Source organism: Antechinus flavipes, chromosome 6 (genome assembly GCF_016432865.1).
Source record: "Antechinus flavipes isolate AdamAnt ecotype Samford, QLD, Australia chromosome 6, AdamAnt_v2, whole genome shotgun sequence".
NCBI classification, from domain to species: domain Eukaryota; kingdom Metazoa; phylum Chordata; class Mammalia; order Dasyuromorphia; family Dasyuridae; genus Antechinus; species Antechinus flavipes.
Genome location: NC_067403.1, coordinates 248,200,662 through 248,221,374, shown reverse-complemented (window position 1 = coordinate 248,221,374; position 20,713 = coordinate 248,200,662). Strand labels below are relative to the sequence as shown.

Sequence of the window (20,713 nt, the reverse complement as noted above, 5' to 3'; positions counted from 1 at the left end):
TGTAGTCATATTAAAAAATGCTCCAAATCACTATTGATCAGGGAAATGCAAATTAAGACAACTATGAGATACCACTACACACCTCTCAGATTGGCTAAGATGATAGGAAATGAGAATGATGAATGTTAGACGGGATGTGGGAAAACTGGGACACTGATACATTATTGGTGGAACTGTGAACGGATCCAACCATTCTACAGAACAATTCTGAACTATGTTCAAAAAAGTTATCAAACTGTTCAAAACCTTTGATCCAGCAATGTTTCTACTGGGATTATATCTCAAAGAAATCTTAAAGGAGGGAAAGGGATTCTTATGTACAAAAATGTTTCTGGTAGCCCTTTTTGTAGTGGCATGAAACTGGAAACTGAGTGGATGCCCATGAGTTACAGAATGTTTTGGAATATTATTGTTCTATAAAAAACAACCAACAGGATGATTTCAGAGGCCTGGAGAGACTTGCATGAAGTGATACTGTGTGAAATGAGCAGAACCAGGAGATCATTATACAAGGCAACAGCAAGACTATACAATGATCAATTCTGATGGATGGGACTCTCTTCAATAATGAGATGATTCAAACCTGTACTGCTTTTTCATGATGAAGAGAGTCATCTACACCCAGAGAGAGGACTGTGACTGAGTGTGTACACAACATAGCATTTTCACTTTCTCTGTTGCTATTTGCTTGCATTTTGTTTTGTTTCTCAGTTTTTTTCTTCCTTCTTGATCTGATCTTTCTTGTGCAGCAAGATAAACATATATTTTAACATATTTAACATGTACTAGATTACCTGCCAGGTAAGGGAGAGGATGGGGAGAAAAGGGAAATTTTGAAACAAGAGGTTTTGCAAGGGTCAATGTTGAAAAATTACTCATGCATATGTTTTGTAAATAAAAAGCTTTAATACTAATAAAAAAAAAAAGAAATTCCACATATAAGGAAAAGAATGGTTTTAGCATGGGATATCAAACAAGGAAGTATGAAGAGAAGAAATATGGGTATGGTACCCACAGCCCCAGAAGGTATGCATGGGGAAGGGATGAAAATAGGCATTAAACTGGGAAGTTTGAGGGGTGTGGTGTTTTTCAGTTTCTCAACTCCCCTTCATCAATGCCCACACAGGCACCCCTGGGGTATCCTCTGCTTCCTGATCCTTCTCTCTCCATTCCATCTTTGGGGGACCAAAAATAGGAGTTGGAGGAGCAATGACACCATAGGCACCAACAACACAATTTTGCCCCCCTCCTTTCTCCTGATTAATGCCATTTATAATGGCATTAGTTAAAGCAAGGGAGGAGGAATGGGATATATTTGGGTTGATGTGATTGAAGAACCTGATCCTAATGGGTCTCCTGGTCAAATCATGAGAAGACACACTCCTTTTAATCTGGAAGTATCAAAGTTGTGGGAAAAGGCTTGTTCTCTAATGTATGCTGTGAAACCATCCCATAGTGGCAAATTTTATTGGCCACAATCCTAATTTTACACATAAGTCTCCCTTAAAGATAGCCTGGCTATTATATCATTGGCCATGGGATTTTGAAGAAAAGGTTTCTAAGATTCCTCTTAAAGGACTGACCATCTTTACAGATGTGTCCAAACATAACATTTGCTCTGCATATTCTCCTAACTTATTTATAAAAAGAGTAGTTAGTCCACTCAACAGAATGAGTTGTATGCAGTTATGCTAGCTCTTACTTATTTCCCAGGAAATGTAAATATAATATCTGAATCAACTTATTCAGTAGATGTGTTATAAAGAATTGCCATAGCCCAATAAATTTGTATCCTCTAACATATTTCAGCTTTTTAAGGAACTTCAGATGCAGATGCAAAACTGCCCAACTAAGTATTCCCTCTTGCATGTCCCCTCTCATACTGTTCTTCCAGGACCAATTTTTGTTATGGAAACAAAGGTAAATCACCTCTTCACAATGTTAGCCAACGCTTCTCTATTTCAGGCAGCCCAAGAATCTCACTCTAAATATCATCAGGCAGCTTGTGCCTTACATATGCAGTTTGGAATAACAAAAGAGGAAGCTAGAAGCATAGTAAAAACCTGTATAGCTTACTTCCCTTTCCATACTCCTACTCTGCCTCCAGGGAAGAACCCTCATGATTTGAAGCCCAATGAAATGATGTGAACAAATTTAAATCTTTTGGTTGTCTGTCTTTTATCCATGTTGCCCTGTATACCTTCTCAGGATTTACTTATGCAGTACCAGCAGCAAAAGAGATGGCCTGGGTGATCACTAAATTCCTTACATAGGCCTTTGCAGCTATGGACATGCCACAAGCAATAAAAACAGGTAATGCACCTGCATATATTTCCAAACATTTCTCACATTTTTTTGTACAGCATCAGATTTCACACAGCACTGGCATATTCTTCAGTCCTGAGGCAGACATAGATAGTAGAAAGGAGAAACAAAAGAAAGGGGAAGCCACAGACAACCCTAGAGAACTTCTAAATTTACCTCTTCATACTATTTTTTTTTGGTTTTTTGATGGGAACACACTGATTCTGGCAGACAGGTTTCATGACCCACTGGAAAGAGCTTCTGTGGGGATATAGCCAGTGTATAAGTATTAGGATGGTGATGATAATGATGATGACGATAATGGTAGTTAGTAGTTATGTAGCATCCTCATATACCAAATAGAGAACTAAATGCTTTATAAGTCCCATCACTTTTGATCTATACAATCAACCTGGGGTCAGGTATTATTATTATCCTCATTGTAGAATTGAGGTAAAACTAAAGCAAACAGAGGTTCAATGATTTGGAGCTAGTGTCTGTGGACAGATTTGAATTCAGGACTGTGACTAATACAAATTTTTGTTTTCTTGTTGCTGTTATTTTGTTGTTCTTTTGAGGTAAACAAGGTAAAGTGACTTGCCCAGAGCCGGAGCAAGTTGAAATCAAGTATCTAAAGTCATATTTGAACTCAGGTGTTCCTGATTAAAGGACCAGTATCTTGTCCACTGCACAACCAGGCTGCACAATTATACCCATTTCAAAGAAGAATAAATTGAGATTTAATGTTATTCAATGATAAGGGCAATGTCACCCAGTTAGGAGATGGAAGAAGCATGACTAGAAGTCTTTCCCAGGTCCCATTCTATCTCACTTTGCAAAAAACAAGGAAAGAATCACAAAATATCCATGAGAAAATTGTTCTTTTCTCATGGTCAGAACAGAATTTAATTGTTTGTTTTGTTCAGAAGTTGGCAGCAGAGCTACCAGAACCTCCAAGGGAGCACTATCTCCCAAGAGCCTCAGGGCTGCCAGGGCTGCATAAAGTCCCTGGACACTGACATTAAACCATTTTATGAAAGGGCTTAGTTCTGAGGTTAAAGCTGGTGAGTTAAGAATTTTCTGAGTCATTCACTCATTCATACAGTTTATTTGTTGTTTCCTGAGGCTGAACTGAATGTAGGATAGGAATGGAAATCACTAACTCTTCTGTCATCCATGCCATAGCAATGACCAGAAGTGACCAGCTACTATACCACTAGATACCTTTGACCTCCTCCCCAGTGTCTAGCAAAGAGTGTTTTCCAATATGATCATATGTTTGCTAGACTTGGAACTTCAAGGTCAAAATAAATATAAAAATCTTGCCTCTCTCCTTTTTGGAGTTTTGGCCAATATTCTCTACATTAGGCCAATCAGATTATAGGATATCCAAATTCAAGGTTACCATGCTTGAATGGTAAGTGTTGGACTTACTGGACATGGAGGCAGGAAGACCTGCATAAAACTTGCTTCTATCTCAAAGTATTGGCTCATTTTTTCCAGGGGTAAGTCTATTGAATTCTTTTTCCTTATCTATGAAGTGTTCATAGTTAAATTTGTAGTACACTTTTAATACTTATTTCATAGGTTTGTCTAAGGACTCAAATGGGATCATGTATGAAAATTGGGCTCAAACATTTATTTGCTACTTATTTTAGCTTTTCAAACTCTTCATCCTTTAGTAATCAAAGGAACCATTTTAAGAATAGGTGACTGTAGACCAATAAGTATATAATTTAATACTATTTATTCTTTTCTTTGTGTAAGGCATTGCATTAAAAGTCTTAGAGGAAGATTTAATAAAAAAAAAAAATAGGAGAGATAGAGTTTCTTACCTGAATAATAATAGCTCACATTTATATGATATTAGAAAGCTCTTCAATATTCTCATTGTAATCTCCTAACTATTTGAGATAAATACCATTACTCTGAGATTCTTCCTCCTTTTACAAGTAAATAACCTGAAGCTAGCTGACTTAAAAGATTTGTCTAGATATAAACAATAAGAGCTTGAAATGGGATTTAAATTCACATCTTCTTGACTCAAAAATCAAAGCTCTCTCTACTATACCATATTGTCATACTAGTTTTTGGTAGCAGAGGAGCACTTCTATCCCTTTTTCTTTATGTAGTTGTGTTCTCAGAGCATCTCCTCATCCATTCTCAAATACAAACCCAATCATTTGATCTTGGTAACTTAAATCTATAGCATTTTATTCTTTACAAATATTTTCCTTCCAATCACTGTGTGACCCACATAGAAAAAGAAATATTATGCAATATTTCCAATGAGCAGGCAGAGGTGTGAAAGGATCTCTTCCTTCCACTAGGAATCACTAAGCTCCATGGAATCACAGAAAAAAATAAGTGAATATCCAAGTAAAATTAAAACCCAAGTTTTCAACCTCCTAATCAAAAACCTTTCCAAGAGAGTGCTATTGACCAGCACCTGGTTATTTCTGGGTAGGAAACAAATCACCTCCTCAGTTTTGCCATTCAAGAAGGACTCTCTCTAAAGATGGGAACTCCAAACAAAACCTTGAGTATAACAGTGAAAAGGATTATCACAGACTGTATGTATGTATGTATGTATGTATGTATGTATGTATCTATAAACCTAGCTATATTTGATTAAGTAGTGTAAATTTTCTGTCCATATAAAGTAATTATTAAATAAAAATTAAAAAAAATAAGTAGTGTAAATTACAAAAATGGCACACTGCCACATGAGACAAACATCATTCAAAACTCTGATTCTGAGTTAGTTTTCCATTTTAAATAGTTTCTAGTATATAAGTAGAAAATACTTCTTTGAAGATACTTGCAAAAACTCCTCTGAAAAAGTCCTCTAATAGAGATAAGCTTTTATTCATTTAGTTTGTCCTTACCTATAAGTTTCACTTAACCACATTAGGAAAACAAGTTCTTTCAATATAGTATTATGAAAAATAATGGATATTTAAAAAAATAATATCGAATAAAAGTGTGATGGGATCATTGATTCAGAAATGAAAAGAACTTCAGAAATCATTCAATCTAATGACCAATTTTTCTCATTTGAATCTCCCAACAACTTTTGAAGATAAATGCCATTTTAATATTTTCCTTTTTTGCAGATGAGCAATCTGAGGAATCATTGACTTAACTGATTTGTCCATACATATATAACTAAAAGAGTCTGAAGTTCTATTTAAATCTACATATTCTTGAGTCAAAGATCAACCCTCTATACAATACATTGCCATACTAGTACTGTATAATATATGAACATCTCCGTGCTCTTTTCTCCATGTATTTCTGTTTTTCAGAGCCCATACTTATCCATTGTCACACAGGAGCTCAATAACTTGATTTTGGGAACTTTCAAATCTATTGCATTTGATTCTTGAAAAACACTTTCCTCCCAACCACTGTATGACACCCCGTCCCCCAATATCCAAAGAAATATTATTCCAGTTTTTTGAATGAGGAATCAAAGGAGCAGAAGGACCAATTACTTTCCATGATACATGAAAATCCAAGCAATATTAGAACTCACATATATAGTTAGTTAGGTACATAGAAAGATAGATAAATAGATATACATACAAACAGAAAGAGATGCATAGGGAGAAGCAGGCAGATAAAATAAAATGGAAAATTAGAGAGAGGGAGACAGACAAATATTCAGAGATAAGAGACAGAGAAACAGAGATAAAGTATAGCATTGAGAGGCAAAGAGACAGAATAAAAAATTCAGAATAATAGAAAACCTTCTGGGCCTGATAATTGAAGATTTTCATCAGTAACATAGTGAAAATACTATAAATGTCTTCTACCATGTTTTTCTATATTCTTCATGGATTCTTTATATCAGTATATTTTCTCAGTTTAAAAATATTATAAAAGCCTGCTGTATTTTATCCCATTTCATTCAAATAAAGGAAAAACCTGGGCAGAACCACATCCCAATCCTCTCTCTCACATCTCAATGGTACCTTGGCAGCCAAATTTGTTTTTAGTATAAGAGAATTTAATTCATCTTGACTATGGTGTAATTTCTTGGAAACTCCAATATACTACTAGATAGATAGATAAATATAGGTATCTAGATATTTAGATATTAACATCTGTCTCTATAGCTATCTATGACTTGTAGTGGGCTTTGATAGAGGTGACTCCTAGTCAGATGTGAGTTGAAGTAGATGACTTCTGAGGAACTTTGCTGACTTGAGATTCTCTGCTTTACAACAGACATACACACACACACACACATATTTATGTATGTATATATGTGTATATAAATATACACACATATACATATATATGTACATATTTAAAGATGCAACTTGTAACAGATAGCAGGGGAATTTACTTTAGTCCAGACATTGAAGATTATCACTGATTAAGTAGTGAGTCAATAAACATTTATTAAGGGCCTAGTATATGTGCAGCCATACTAATCATTGAGAATACAAAGAAAAGTAAAACAGTCCCTGCTATCAAGGAGTCCCATAATCTCTATGCAAATAATATGCATATGTCAGCTTACAAACAAGCTATATCCAGGATAAATTAGAGATAATCAAAAGAAGGAAGTCAGTTATATTCAGATCAATGGATTAAGAAAGGATTCTACAGGTGAAATTTCATCTCAGACTTGAAGGATGCAAAATCCAAAATTAGAGAGTATTCTGAGACCTCCCAAAAAATATATGGCGAATGAAATAAGAAAATATTACTGTTTGTGGCTGCCTTCTGAACTAAAATAGGAACAGGTTGTGTAGGGGAGACAAAACTAGAACTCATATATTGTTAAACGATCTATCTTTTGGAAAGATGATTTCTACAACTATATTCTTAGTTTCCATTGACAACTGTTCCCATTCAAGGACTGGTGACTTTACTCAACTACATAAACCTTATAGCTATGATGAATCCAGGACTAAACAGGATTCCAATAAACTCTTAGCCAACATTCCTTAATCCTCTCCTCCAAGCTCTCAGTTGACTTTTCTCTTATTTGATTCTATTTCTCTTCTCTTTAATTTCTATTTCCTCCCTTCTTCAAGGAAGTGAAGCATATTCATATGAAGAGATTTAGCTCTTCAACCCTGACCTACAGCAATCCTCTTCTAGTGTTAATTTTTGCCACAGACTAAGGTATTTCCATCGCCAGAAGTGGGAAAAGCCATTTTGAGGATGGTAAACTTCGTGGTAGATTTTAAAAAGCAAGAGGTAATGCAGAAGAACTGTTTATGAGAAAATGAACGAATAAATTTTGGGAATCTAGAATAATTGTTGTAACAAGTACCCAGATGTTATTGTTCACTTAAACACTTATTTCTAATCCTCACATAAGATATGTCTCTAAACATTTTGATGTCATGAAGTGGATTTTTCTAAGTTATTCTTTTGTTGCAGGTTGAATTCTTAAAATGGAATTTATGGAGAACAGATCTGAAGTGAATGAGTTCATCCTTAAAGGAATAACAGATGACCCAGAGCTTCAGGTTCCTCTCTTCATAATATTCACCTTCATCTACCTCACCACTCTGGTGGGGAACCTGGGGATGATAGCTCTGATCTCCCGGGATTCCCATCTCCACAGCCCCATGTATTTTTTTCTCAGTAACCTCTCTCTGGTAGATTTTGGCTATTCTTCAACTATTACTCCCAAGGTAATGATTGGGCTCCTCACAGGAGACAAAATTATTTCCTATAATGAATGTGCAGCACAATTGTTCTTCTTTTCAGCCTTTGTTGTTATTGAAAGTTTCCTCCTAGCCACCATGGCCTATGATCGCCATGCAGCTGTGTGTAAGCCCCTACATTACACCACCACTATGACATCAACTCTATGTGCATCTCTGGTCTCTGGTGCTCACATCTGTGGCTTTCTGACCTCCTCCATAGTCACAGGAAAAATATTTAGCCTTTCCTTTTGTAGGTCAAACATAGTGCCTCATTTTTTCTGTGATATTCCCCCTCTCCTACTTCTGTCTTGCTCTGATATTCACATCACGGAGTTGATAATCTTTATTTTGGGGTCATTCGATGCTCTTTTCCCATTTCTTGTCATCTTTACTTCTTATTTGCTAATCTTCATTACCATCTTGAAGATCCATTCTGCAGAAGGCCGCCAGAAAGCCTTCTCCACCTGTGCTTCCCATCTCACAGCAGTGAGCATATTTTATGGGACAATCATTTTCATGTATTTCCAGCCTAGTTCAAATCATTCAATGGACTCAGACAAAATAGTGTCAGTTTTCTACACCATGGTCATCCCTATGTTGAACCCTCTAATTTACAGTCTTAGGAATAAAGATGTTAAAAATGCTTTCAGAAAAGTTGTGAGAGGACAGCAACTTCAATTAGATCATCTTTCTTCTTAGAGAGAAAATTCAATAAGTATCTTCCATACTTTGGGGTCCAGACATGAAAATGAATTTTTTTTTAGTGCACAGAGAAGTAGAATCTAAACTTTTACTTTTACATTTTCTTTTTTATTTGATCTTTTCATATATCTGACTGTATATACATATGTATATGTGTAGACAGGTGTGTCTATGTATGTGTGAATATAACAAATATATAATACCATATATTTATGTAGTGTTTATGTGTGTGTGTGTGTGTATACATGCATGGGGAAGGAAAAGAAACTTCTTTCATGTAAAAAATCCAACATGTAATTCTATTAATAATCAGAGGGATCAAAACCAAACAAAAGGAAAACATATGGATGGTGGTGCAAGCTTAAGTTGCTGCCTTGTGGAGATACAGAAAAATGGGAATGGTGGCAGTCAGGGTCCCATCTCATGGCATGTCGGATGTTGAATGGGTTCTTTTATGCTGTTGGCCTCTGCTCACCTGGGGCTCTTGCATTATACTAAGCTCTGTCCAGAAAATTTCCTTGGGCACCTTCTGTCCTTGCTCAGGTGGGTGGCTGCGTCATTATACCCTGGGTCTCAACTTTTGCCCCTTTTCCTCCACAAGACTATTCCAAACGAGATTTCTGGAAATTTCTCTGAGCATAAACACAAAGGGTCAGTACCTCTCCTCTATTTTGAGGAAGGCTGCTAAGGAAGCCTGATGATTGGATCATTCCACCCCTCTTCCCAGAGGGAGAGTGTAAAGGGCTGAAATTCTTGAGTTGATGCACTGAGGCCAGACAACCAAACACTTAAGGCTAATTATTGATTGGACAGTACTCTCTATGCATATGTTTGAAAAATGGCCCTTCCACTATTCTGGCTTGATAATTGGTATATAAAGAGAATTGTAGGAGGGACTAGGGGGTGTAGTAAGACTAGTCAGAGTCACTTTGGGGCAGGAGATGAAGGGGAGAGGTCATGGAGATACTGCATCCATCCAATTCACTTCTACCCTAAAGACTAAGAATAAAGACCAAGGACTTTTGCTTATCCTGACTTTGGCTGATTCTAAGGTATGCAGGGTGCTAACTCGGTCTTCACAGCAGAAATTTTTGGAAAATGGCAGGATTCTTGACCTTGCTAGGCTCAGAACCAGACTACAGGGTGATGGTGGGGTCATCACTGTAGTCATTTCCCTCTAAGAACAAAGGCCCTTTATCAAAAAAAAAAAAAATAGGCAGGTCAGTCGCCATGGTAGCCAAAGTGCTAAAATCTACCAGGATCAAGGACTTGATTAGAATGTAGGAGTTGATTCTAAGAGTCTGCAACATCTGTCTCAAGATCCAGAGGCTTTGGTGACTTCTGGGAGGAGAGGAAGCAATGGATTCTGGCCAGGTTGCTGTCCAGGTGAAAAAGGTACTATCAGTTAGCTAATTAAGGACCTAAAGAAGTCTAATAGGATTGTTGCATCTCAATTGAAGCCATGAGTGATTAGCATAATCTATAGAATGTCCACATTGGACTCTAGAGTTCCTAGCTGCTCAGTAAGTTCATTTTTTTTTTGAGGCAGGTTATACCAAAGCACTTCTTAGGGATTTACAGGGGTCCTAGATGTAAAAAGGAGATGGCCCACCCATGGTGCCCAGAAGCATAGGAAATAATGCTGGGCTCACTCTCTCCATTCCAAATGGAATCAGCAAAGGTATAAGGGGACATAGATGTCTCCACCATCAAGAGAGATGTTGGCTTGAAATGGTCTCCTTGCTTTGGGAGAAGGGAGAAGACTGCTTCTTCTGGATTTCTATCATTGTAATTATCCTCTCATCCCCGCTGAAACTTGATGAGCCCTACGGGCTAGATTGGACAGTTCTGTGACATCTGAAATGATGGATTTATTATTGGTTGTCAAATCTGAGGAATACAGGTTGGAACTACTATAGATTAAAATAGAAAAGCCATGTAGGGAGAGGAACCATGGATATGCTCTAAAAAGTATGGGCAGACGTACTTGGATATAGATTGTTTTGAGCAGCTATTGAAAGCAGAACCAGGCTTTAACCTGTGAATGGCTGGAGCCAAACTAAGCAAATTAGAGATAGGCTAGTAAGAGGAGAGAAGAAGTTTACTTAATCTCAGAGCAAGGGAAATGCTTGTAAGCAGAAGGTGTCCTCTGGAGAAGGAGAGTTAAAAATGCTAGGCAAAGGCAATATTGATATTCTTGAAATGCACTAGACTAGACCATGACACAATCATTCTTAGCCTTTGAACAGCAGTTCTCATGGAAGGTTCAGAGATCAACAATGCAGGTCCTATGGGAACAGTGTCCAAGTTGATTGTCTCAAGTGTTAAAGGTCATTTAAGTCTTAAGTGCTATGGCAATACCTCCTTGGTAAATTAGCATTTGGGAAAAACAAAGATGCTATTCCCAAGTGGGGTCCAGTAAATTAGCAGATCTATCTTCAAATCAGACCCTAGGTCCATAGCTTGGTCAGTGAGGCAAGGACATTGCTGGATCCTGCCATGCAGAGGTCCCTGGGAAACTTTAATCTGGGGGCTGGCAGTTTGATCGGACAGGGATGTGGCCCCAAGCCAGTCATGTTCAGAGGCAGGTGGGCAAGGGCAGTGAGGGAAGTACAGGGGGAACCACAGTCTCAGATTTGTGGAAGAGGAAGGAATTGGTAACCAAAGAAGAACTAGAGGTCATTATCTATCACAAAATGTATAATTTTGATTATATTAAGTTTAAAAGTTTTGTACCAAAAAAAAAAAAAAAAACTAATGCAGACAAGATTAAAGGGAAGCAGTAAACTGGGGAAACATTTTTACATTCAAAAGTTCTGATGGCCTCATTTCTAAAATATATAGAGAATAGATTCAAATTTATAATAGTTCTAGCCATGCTCCAACTGATAAATGGTCAAAGAAAATGAAAGTTTCAATTTTTTTTTAATCTAAAAATTGTCTGATTTTTAGTCATATTAAAAAATGCTCCAAATCACTATTGATCAGGGAAATGCAAATTAAGACAACTATGAGATACCACTACACACCTCTCAGATTGGCTAAGATGATAGGAAATGAGAATGATGAATGTTAGACGGGATGTGGGAAAATGGGACACTGATACATTGTTGGTGGAACTGTGAATGTATTAAACCATTCTGTAGAGTCTGTAGAGCAATTCTGAACTATGTTCAAAAAGTTATCAAACTGTTCAGAACCTTTGATCCAGCAATGTTTCTACTGGGATTATATCTCAAAGAGATCTTAAAGGAGCGAAAGGAATTCTTATGTGCAAAAATGTTTCTGGCAGCCCTTTTTGTAGTGGCATGAAACTGGAAACTGAGTGGATGCTCATGAGTTACCCAATGTTTTGGAATATTATTGTTCTATAAAAAACAACCAACAGGATGATTTCAGAGGCCTGGAGAGACTTGCATGAACTGATACTGTGTGAAATGAGCAGAACCAGGAGATCATTATACAAGGCAAGTGCAAGACTATACAATGATCAATTCTGATGGATGGGGCTCTCTTCAATAATGAGATGATTCAAACCTGTATTGCTTTTTCAGTGATGAAGAGAGTCATCTACACCCAGAGAGAGGACTGTGACTGAGTGTGTACACAACATAGCATTTTCACTCTCTCTGTTGCTATTTGCTTGCATTTTGTTTTCTTTCTGTTTTTTTCTTTCTTCTTGATCTGATCTTTCTTGTACAGCAAGATAATGGTAAAAACATGCATGCATATACTGGATTAAACATATATTTTAACATATTTAACATGTACTAGATTACCTACCAGTGAGGGGAGATGATGGGGAGAAAAGGGAAATTTTGAAACAAGAGGTTTTGCAAGGGTCAATGTCGAAAAATTACTCATGCATATGTTTTGTAAATAAAAAGCTTTAATACTAATTAAAAAAAAAGAAATCCCACATATAAGGAAAAGAATGATTTTAGCATGGGATATCAAACAAGGAAGTATGAAGAGAACAAATATGGGAATAGTACCCACAGCCCCAGAAGGTATGCATGGGGAAGGGATGAAAATAGGCATTAAACTGGGAAGTTTGAGGGGCGTGATGTTTTTCAGTTTCTCAACTCCCCTTCATCAATGCCCACACAGGCACCCCTGGGGTATCCTATGCTTCCTGATCCTTCTCTCTCCATTCCATCTTTAGGGGACCAAAAATAGGAGCTGGAGGAGCAATGACACCATAGGCACCAACAACACAGTTTTGCCCCCCTCTTTTCTCCTGATTAATGCCATTTATAATGGCATTAGTTAAAGCAAGGGAGGAGGGATGGGATATATTTAGGTTGATGTGATTGAAGAACCTGAATCTAATGGGTGTCCAGGTCAAATCACGAGAAGACACACTCCTTTTAATCTGGAAGTTATCAAAGTTGTGAAAAAGGCTTGTTCTCTAATGTATGCTGTGAAACTATCCCATAGTGGCAAATTTTATTGGCCACAGCTTCTAATTTAACACAGAAGTCTCCCTTAAAGATAGCCTAGCTATTACATCATTGGCCATGGGATTTTGAAGAAAAGTTTTCTAAGATCCCTCTTAAAGGGCTGACCATCTTTACAGATGTGTCCAAACATAACATTTGCACTGCATATTCTCCTAACTTATTTATAAAAAGAGCAGTCAGTTCACTCAACAGAATGAGTTGTATGCAGTTATGCTAGCTCTTACTTATTTCCCAGGAAATATAAATATAATATCTGAATCAACTTATTCAGTAGATGTGTTATAAAGAATTGCCACAGTCCAATAAATTTGTAGCCTCTAACATATTTCAGCTTTTTAAGGAACTTCAGACGCAGATGCAAAACCGCCCAACTAAGTATTCCCTCTTGCATGTCCCCTCTCATACTGTTCTTCCAGGACCAATTGTTGTTATGGAAACAAAGGTAAATCACCTCTTCATAATGTTATCCAACGCTCCTCTATTTCAGGCAGTGCAAGAATCTCACTCTAAATATCATCAGGCAGCTTGAGCCTTACATCTGCAGTTTGGAATAACAAAAGAGGAAGCTAGAAGCATAGTAAAAACCTGTATAGCTTACTTCCCTTTCCATACTCCTACACTGCCTCCAGGGAAGAACCCTCATGATTTGAAGCCCAATAAAATCTAGCAAATAGATGTGACCCAATTTAAATCTTTTGGTCATCTGTCTTTTATCCATGTTGCCATGGACACCTTCTCAGGATTTACTTATGCAGTACCAGCAGCAAAAGAGATGGCCTGGGTGATCACTGAATTCCTTACACAGGCCTTTGCAGCTATGGACATGCCACAAGTAATAAAAACAGGTAATGCACCTGCATGTACTTCCAAACATTTCTCACATTTTTTTGTACAGTATCAGATTTCACACAGCACTGGCATATTCTTCAGTCCCAAGGCAGACATAAATAATAGAAAGGAGAAACAAAAGAAAGGGGAAGCCACAGATAACCCTAGAGAACTTCTAAATTTACCTCTTTATACTATTTTTTTTTGGTTTTTTGATGAGAACACACTGATTCTGGAGACAGGTTTCATGACCCACCAGAAAGAGCTTCTGTGGGGATATAGCCAGTGTATGAGTATTAGGATGGTGATGATGATGATAATGATGGTAATGGTAGTTAGTAGTTATATAGCATCCTCACATACCAAATAGAGAACTAAATGCTTCATAAGTCCCATCACTTTTGATCTGCACAATCAACCTGGGAGCAGGTATTATTATTATCCTCATTGTAGAATTGAGGTAAAACTAAAGCAAACAGAGGTTCAATAATTTGGAGCTAGTGTCTGTGGACAGATTTGAATTCAGGACTGTGACTAATACAAATTTTTGTTTTCTTGTTGCTGTTATTTTGTTGTTCTTTTGAGGTAAACAAGGTAAAGTGACTTGCCCAGAGTCACACAGCAAGTTGAAATCAAGTATCTAAAGTCATATACTCAGGTGTTCCTGATTCAAGGACCAGTATCTTGCCCACTGCACAACCAGGCTGCACAATTATACCCATTTCAAAGAAGAATAAATTGAGATTTAATGTTGTTCAATGACTAGGTCAATGTCACCCAGTTAGGAGATGGAAGAAGCAGGACTAGAAGCCTTTCCCAGGTCCCATTCTATCTCACTTTGCTAAAAACAAGGAAAGAATCACAAAATATCCATGAGAAAATTGTTCTTTTCTCATGGTCAGAACAGAATTTAATTGTTTGTTTTGTTCAGGAGTTGGCAGCAGAGCTACCAGAACCTCCAAGGGAGCACTATCTCCCAAGAGCCTCAGGGCTGCCAGGGCTGCATAAAGTCCCTGGACACTGACATTAAACCATTCTATGAAAGGGCTTAGTTCTGAAGTTAAAGCTGGTGAGTTAAGAATTTTCTGAGTCATTCACTCGTTCATCCAGTTTATTTTTTGTTTCCTGAGGCTGAACTGAATGTAGGATAGGAATGGAGATCACTAACTCTTCTGTCATCCATACCATAGCAATGACCAGAAGTGACTAGCTACTATACCACTAGATACCTTGACCTCCTCCCCAGTGTCTAGCAAAGAGTGTTTTCCAATATGATCATATGTTTGCTAGACTTGGAACTTCAAGGTCAAAATAAATACAAAAATCTTGCCTCTCTCCTTTTTGGAGTTTTGGCCAATATTCGCTACATTAGACCAACCAGATTATAGGATATCCAAATTCAAGGTTACCATGCTTATGTACATACAAATGGAATAGTAGAAACACTGCTGGACATGGAGGCAGGAAGACCTGTATAAAAATTGCTTCTATCTCAAAGTATTGGCTCATTTTTTCCAGGGGTAAGTCTATTGAATTCTTTTTCCTTATCTAAGAAGTGTTCATAGTTAGTACACTTGTACTTGTAGTACACTTTTAATACTTATTTCATAGGTTTGTCTAAGGACTCAAATGGGATCATGTATGAAAATTGGGCTCAGACATTTATTTGCTACTTATTTTAGCTTTTCAAACTCTTCATCCTTTAGTCATCAAAGGAACCATTTTAAGAATAGGTGACTGTAGACCAATAAGTATATAATTTAATACTATTTATCCTATATTGTGTGTAAGGCATTGCATTAAAAGTCTTAGGGGAAGATTTAATAAAAAAAAATTAGGACAGATAGAGTTTCTTACCTGAATAACAATAGCTCACATTTATATGATATTAGAAAGCTCTTCAATATTCTCATTGTAATCTCCCAACTATTTGAGATAAATACCATTACTCTGAGATTCTTCCTCCTTTCACAAGTAAATAACCTGAAGCTAGCTGACTTGAGTGATTTGTCTAGACATAAACCATAAGGGCTTGAAATGGGATTTAAATTCACATCTTCTTGACTCAAAAATCAAAGCTCTCTCTACTACACCACATTGTCATACTAGTTTTTGGTAGCAGAGAAGCACTTCTATCCCTTTTTCTCTATGTATTTGTGTTTCTCAGAGCATCTCCTCCTTCATTCTCAAATACAAACCCAATCATTTGATCTTGGTAACTTAACGCTATAGCATTTTATTCTTTACAAATATTTTCCTTCCAATCACTGTGTGACCCACATAGAAAAAGAAATATTTTGCAATATTTCCAGTGAGCAGGCAGAGGTGTGGAAGGATCTCTTCCTTCCACTAGGAATCACTAATCTCCAAGGAATCACAGAAAAAATAAGTGAATATCCAAGTAAAATTAAACCCCAAGTTTTCAACCTCCTAATCAAAAACCTTTCCAAGAGAGTGCTATTGACCAGCACCTGGTTATTTCTGGGTAGGAAACAAATCACCTCCTCAGTTTTGCCATCCAAGAAGGACTCTCTCTAAAAATGGGAACTCCAAACAGAACCTTAAGTATAACAGTGAAAAGGATTATCACAGACTGTATGTATGTATTTATGTATATATGTATCTATAAATCTAGCTATATTTGATTAAATAGTGTAAATTACAAAAATGGCACACTGCCACATGAGACAAACATTATTCAAAACTCTGATTCTGAGTTATTTTTCCATTTTAAATAGTTTCTAGTATATAAGTAGAAAATACTTCTTTGAAGATACTTGCAAAAACTCCTCTGAAAAAGTCCTCTAATAGAGATAAACTTTTATTCATTTAGTTTATCCTTACCTATAAGTTTCACTTAACCACATTAGGAAAAAAAGTTCTTTCAATATAGTATTATGAAAAATAATGGATATTTAAAAAAATATAGATTAAAAGTGTGATGGGATCATTGATTCAGAAATGGAAAGAACTTCAGAAATCATTCAATCAAATAACCAATTTTTCTCATTTGAATCTCCCAACCACTATTTAAGATAAATGCCATTTTAATATTTTTCCTTTTTTGCAGATGAGCAATCTGAGGAATCATTGACTTAACTGATTTGTCCAGACATATATAATTAAAAGAGTCTGAAGTTCTATTTAAATCTACATATTCTTGAGTCAAAGATCAACCCTCTATACAGTACATTGCTATACTAGTACTGTGTAATATATGAATATCTCCATGCTCTTTTCTCCATGTATTTCTGTTTTTCAGAGCCCATACTTATCCATTGTCACACATGAGCTCAATAACTTGATTTTGGGAACTTTCAAATCTATTGCATTTGATTCTTGAAAAACACTTTCCTCCCAACCACTGTATGACACCCCGCCCCCCCAATATCCAAAGAAATATTATTCCAGTTTTTTGAATGAGGAATCAAAGGAGCAGAAGGACCAATTACTTTCCATGGAATCACAGAAGAAATACACGAAAATCCAAGCAACATTAGAACTCATATATGTAGTTAGTTGGGTACATAGAAAGATAGATAAATAGATATACATACAAATAGAAAGAGACACATAGGGAGAAGCAGGCAGACAAAATAAAATGGAAAATTAGAGAGAGGGAGACAGACAAATATTCAGAGATAAGAGACAGAGAAACAGAGATAAAGGATAGCATTGAGAGGCAAAGAGACAGAATAAAAAAATTCAGAATAATAGAAAACATTCTGGGCCTGATAATTGAAGATTTTCATCAGTAATATAGTGAAAATACTATAAATGTCTTCTACCATGTTTTTCTATATTCTTCATGGATTCTTTATATCAGTATATTTTCTCAGTTTAAAAATATCATAATAGCCTGCTGTATTTTATCCCATTTCATTCAAATAAAGGAAAAACCTGGGCAGAACCACATCCCAATCCTCTCTCTCACATCTCAATGGTACCTTGGCAGCCAAATTTGTTTTTAGTATAAGAGAATTTAATTCATCTTGACTATGGTGTAATTCCTTGGAAACTCCAATATACTACTAGATAGATAGATAAATATAGGTATCTAGATATTTAGATATTAACATCTGTCTCTATAGCTATCTATGACTTGTAGTGGGCTTTGATAGAGGTGACTCCTAGTCAGATGTGAGTTGAAGTAGATGACTTCTGAGGAACTTTACTGACTTGAGATTCTCTGCTTTACAACACACACACACACACACACACACACACACACACACACACACATTTATGTATGTATATATGTATATATAAATATACACACATATACATATATATGTACATATTTAAAGATGCAACTTGTAACAGATAGCAGGGGAATTTACTTTAGTCCAGACATTGAAGATTATCACTGATTAAGTAGTGAGTCAATAAACATTTATTAAGGGCCTAGTATATGTGCAGCACCATACTAATCATTGAGAATACAAAGAAAAGTAAAACAGTCCCTGCTATCAAGGAGTCCCATAATCTCTATGCAAATAATATGCATATGTCAGCTTACAAACAAGCTATATCCAGGATAAATTAGAGATAATCAAAAGAAGGAAGTCAGTTATATTCAGATCAATGGTTTAAGAAAGGATTCTACAGGTGAAATTTCATCTCAGACTTGAAGGATGCAAAATCCAAAATTAGAGATTATTCTGAGACCTCCCAAAAAATATATGGTGAATGAAATAACAATGTATTACTGTTTGTGGCTGCCTTCTGAACTAAAATAGGAACAGGTTGTATAGGTAAGACAAAACTAGAACTCATATATTGTTAAACGATCTATCTTTTGGAAAGATGATTTCTACAACTATATCCTTGGTTTCCATTGACAACTGTTCCCACTCAAGGACTGGTGACTTTACTCAACTACATAAACCTTATAGCTATGATGAATCCAGGACTAAACAGGATTCCAATAAACTCTTGGCCAACATTCCTTGATCCTCTTCTCCAAGCTCTCAGTTGACTTTTCTCTTATTTGGTTCTGTTCCTCTTCTCTTTAATTTCTATTTCCTCCCTTCTTCAAGGAAGTGAAGCATATTCATATGAAGAGATTTAGCTCTTCAATCCTGACCTACAGCAATCCCTCTTCTAGTGTTAATTTTTGCCACAGACTAAGGTATTCCCATCGCCAGAAGTGGGAAAAGCCATTTTGAGGATGGTTAAATTTGTGGTAGATTTTAAAAAGCAAGAGGTAATGCAGAAGAACTGTTTATTAGAAAATGAATGAGTAAATTTTGGGAATCCAGAATAATTGTTGTAACAAGTATCCAGATGTTATTATTCACTTAAACATTTGTTTCTAATCCTCACATAAAGTATGTCTCTAAACATTTTGATGTCATGAAGTGGATTTTTCTAAGTTATTCTTTTGTTGCAGGTTGAATTCTTAAAATGGAATTTATGGAGAACAGATCTGAAGTGAATGAGTTCATCCTTAAAGGAATAACAGATGACCCAGAGCTTCAGGTTCCTCTCTTCATAATGTTCACCTTCATCTACCTCACCACTCTGGTGGGGAACCTGGGGATGGTAGCTCTGATCTCCTGGGATTCCCATCTCCACAGCCCCATGTATTTTTTTCTCAGTAACCTCTCTCTGGTAGATTTTGGCTATTCTTCAACTATTACTCCCAAGGTAATGGTTGGGCTCCTCACAGGGAACAAAATTATTTCCTATAATGAATGTGCAGCACAATTGTTCTTTTTTTCAGCCTTTGTTGTTATTGAAAGTTTCCTCCTAGCCACCATGGCCTATGATCGCCATGCAGCTGTGTGTAAGCCCCTACATTACACCACTACCATGACATCAACTGTATGTGCATCTCTGGTCTCTGGTGCTCACATCTGTGGCTTTCTGACCTCCTCTGTAGTCACAGGAAAAATATTTAGCCTTTCCTTTTGTAGGTCAAACATAGTGCCTCATTTTTTCTGTGATATTCCCCCTCTCCTACTTCTGTCTTGCTCTGATATTCACATCACGGAGTTGATAATCTTTATTTTGGGGTCATTCAATGCTTTTTTCCCATTTCTTGTCATCTTTACTTCTTATTTGCTAATCTTCATCACCATCTTGAAGATCCGTTCTGCAGAAGGCCGCCAGAAAGCCTTCTCCACCTGTCCTTCCCATCTCACAGCAGTGAGCATGTTTTATGGGACAGTCATTTTCATGTATTTCCAGCCTAGTTCAAACCATTCAATGGACTCAGACAAAATAGTGTCAATTTTCTACACCATGGTCATCCCTATGTTGAACCCTCTAGTTTACAGTCTTAGGAATAAAGATGTTAAAAATGCTTTCAGAAAAGCTGTGCGAGGACAGCAACTTCAATTAGATCATCTTTCTTCTTAGAGAGAAAATTCAATAAGTATCTTCCATACTTTGGGGTCCAGACATGAAAATGAATTTTTTTTTTAGTGCACGGAGAAGTAGAATCTAAACTTTTACTTTTATATTTTCTTTTTTATTTGATCTTTTCATATATCTGACTGTATATACATATGTATATGTGTAGACAGGTGTGTCTATGTATGTGTGAATATAACAAATATATAATACCATATATTTATGTAGTGTTTATGTGTGTGTGTGTGTGTGTGTGTATGCATGCATTGGGGAATGAAAAGAAACTTCTTTCATGTAAAAAATCCAACATGTAATTCTATTAATAATCAGAGGGATCAAAACCAAACAAAAGGAAAACATATGGATGGTGGTGCAAGCTTAAGT

General features: G+C 36.5%; 2 protein-coding genes across 2 annotated transcripts; both read left to right on the top strand.

The window, feature by feature from the left end:
* The first annotated feature begins 7,721 nt into the window (after positions 1-7,721).
* Positions 7,722-8,734, top strand: LOC127540739 (olfactory receptor 5B12-like). The gene has a single exon (XM_051965578.1). It carries the CDS (start codon positions 7,722-7,724, stop codon positions 8,676-8,678), a length of 957 nt encoding a protein of 318 aa, XP_051821538.1. The 3' UTR covers positions 8,679-8,734.
* A 10,644-nt stretch (positions 8,735-19,378) lies between these two features.
* LOC127540166 (olfactory receptor 5B12-like) lies at positions 19,379-20,335 on the top strand. Its single transcript, XM_051964755.1, has one exon. It carries the CDS (start codon positions 19,379-19,381, stop codon positions 20,333-20,335), a length of 957 nt encoding a protein of 318 aa, XP_051820715.1.
* The last annotated feature ends 378 nt before the right edge of the window (positions 20,336-20,713 follow it).

Coding starts and splice junctions, on each gene's coding strand:
- LOC127540166 (XM_051964755.1), top strand. CDS start 19,379: ATGGAATTTATGGAGAACAGATCTGAAGTGAATGAGTTCATCCTTAAA.
- LOC127540739 (XM_051965578.1), top strand. CDS start 7,722: ATGGAATTTATGGAGAACAGATCTGAAGTGAATGAGTTCATCCTTAAA.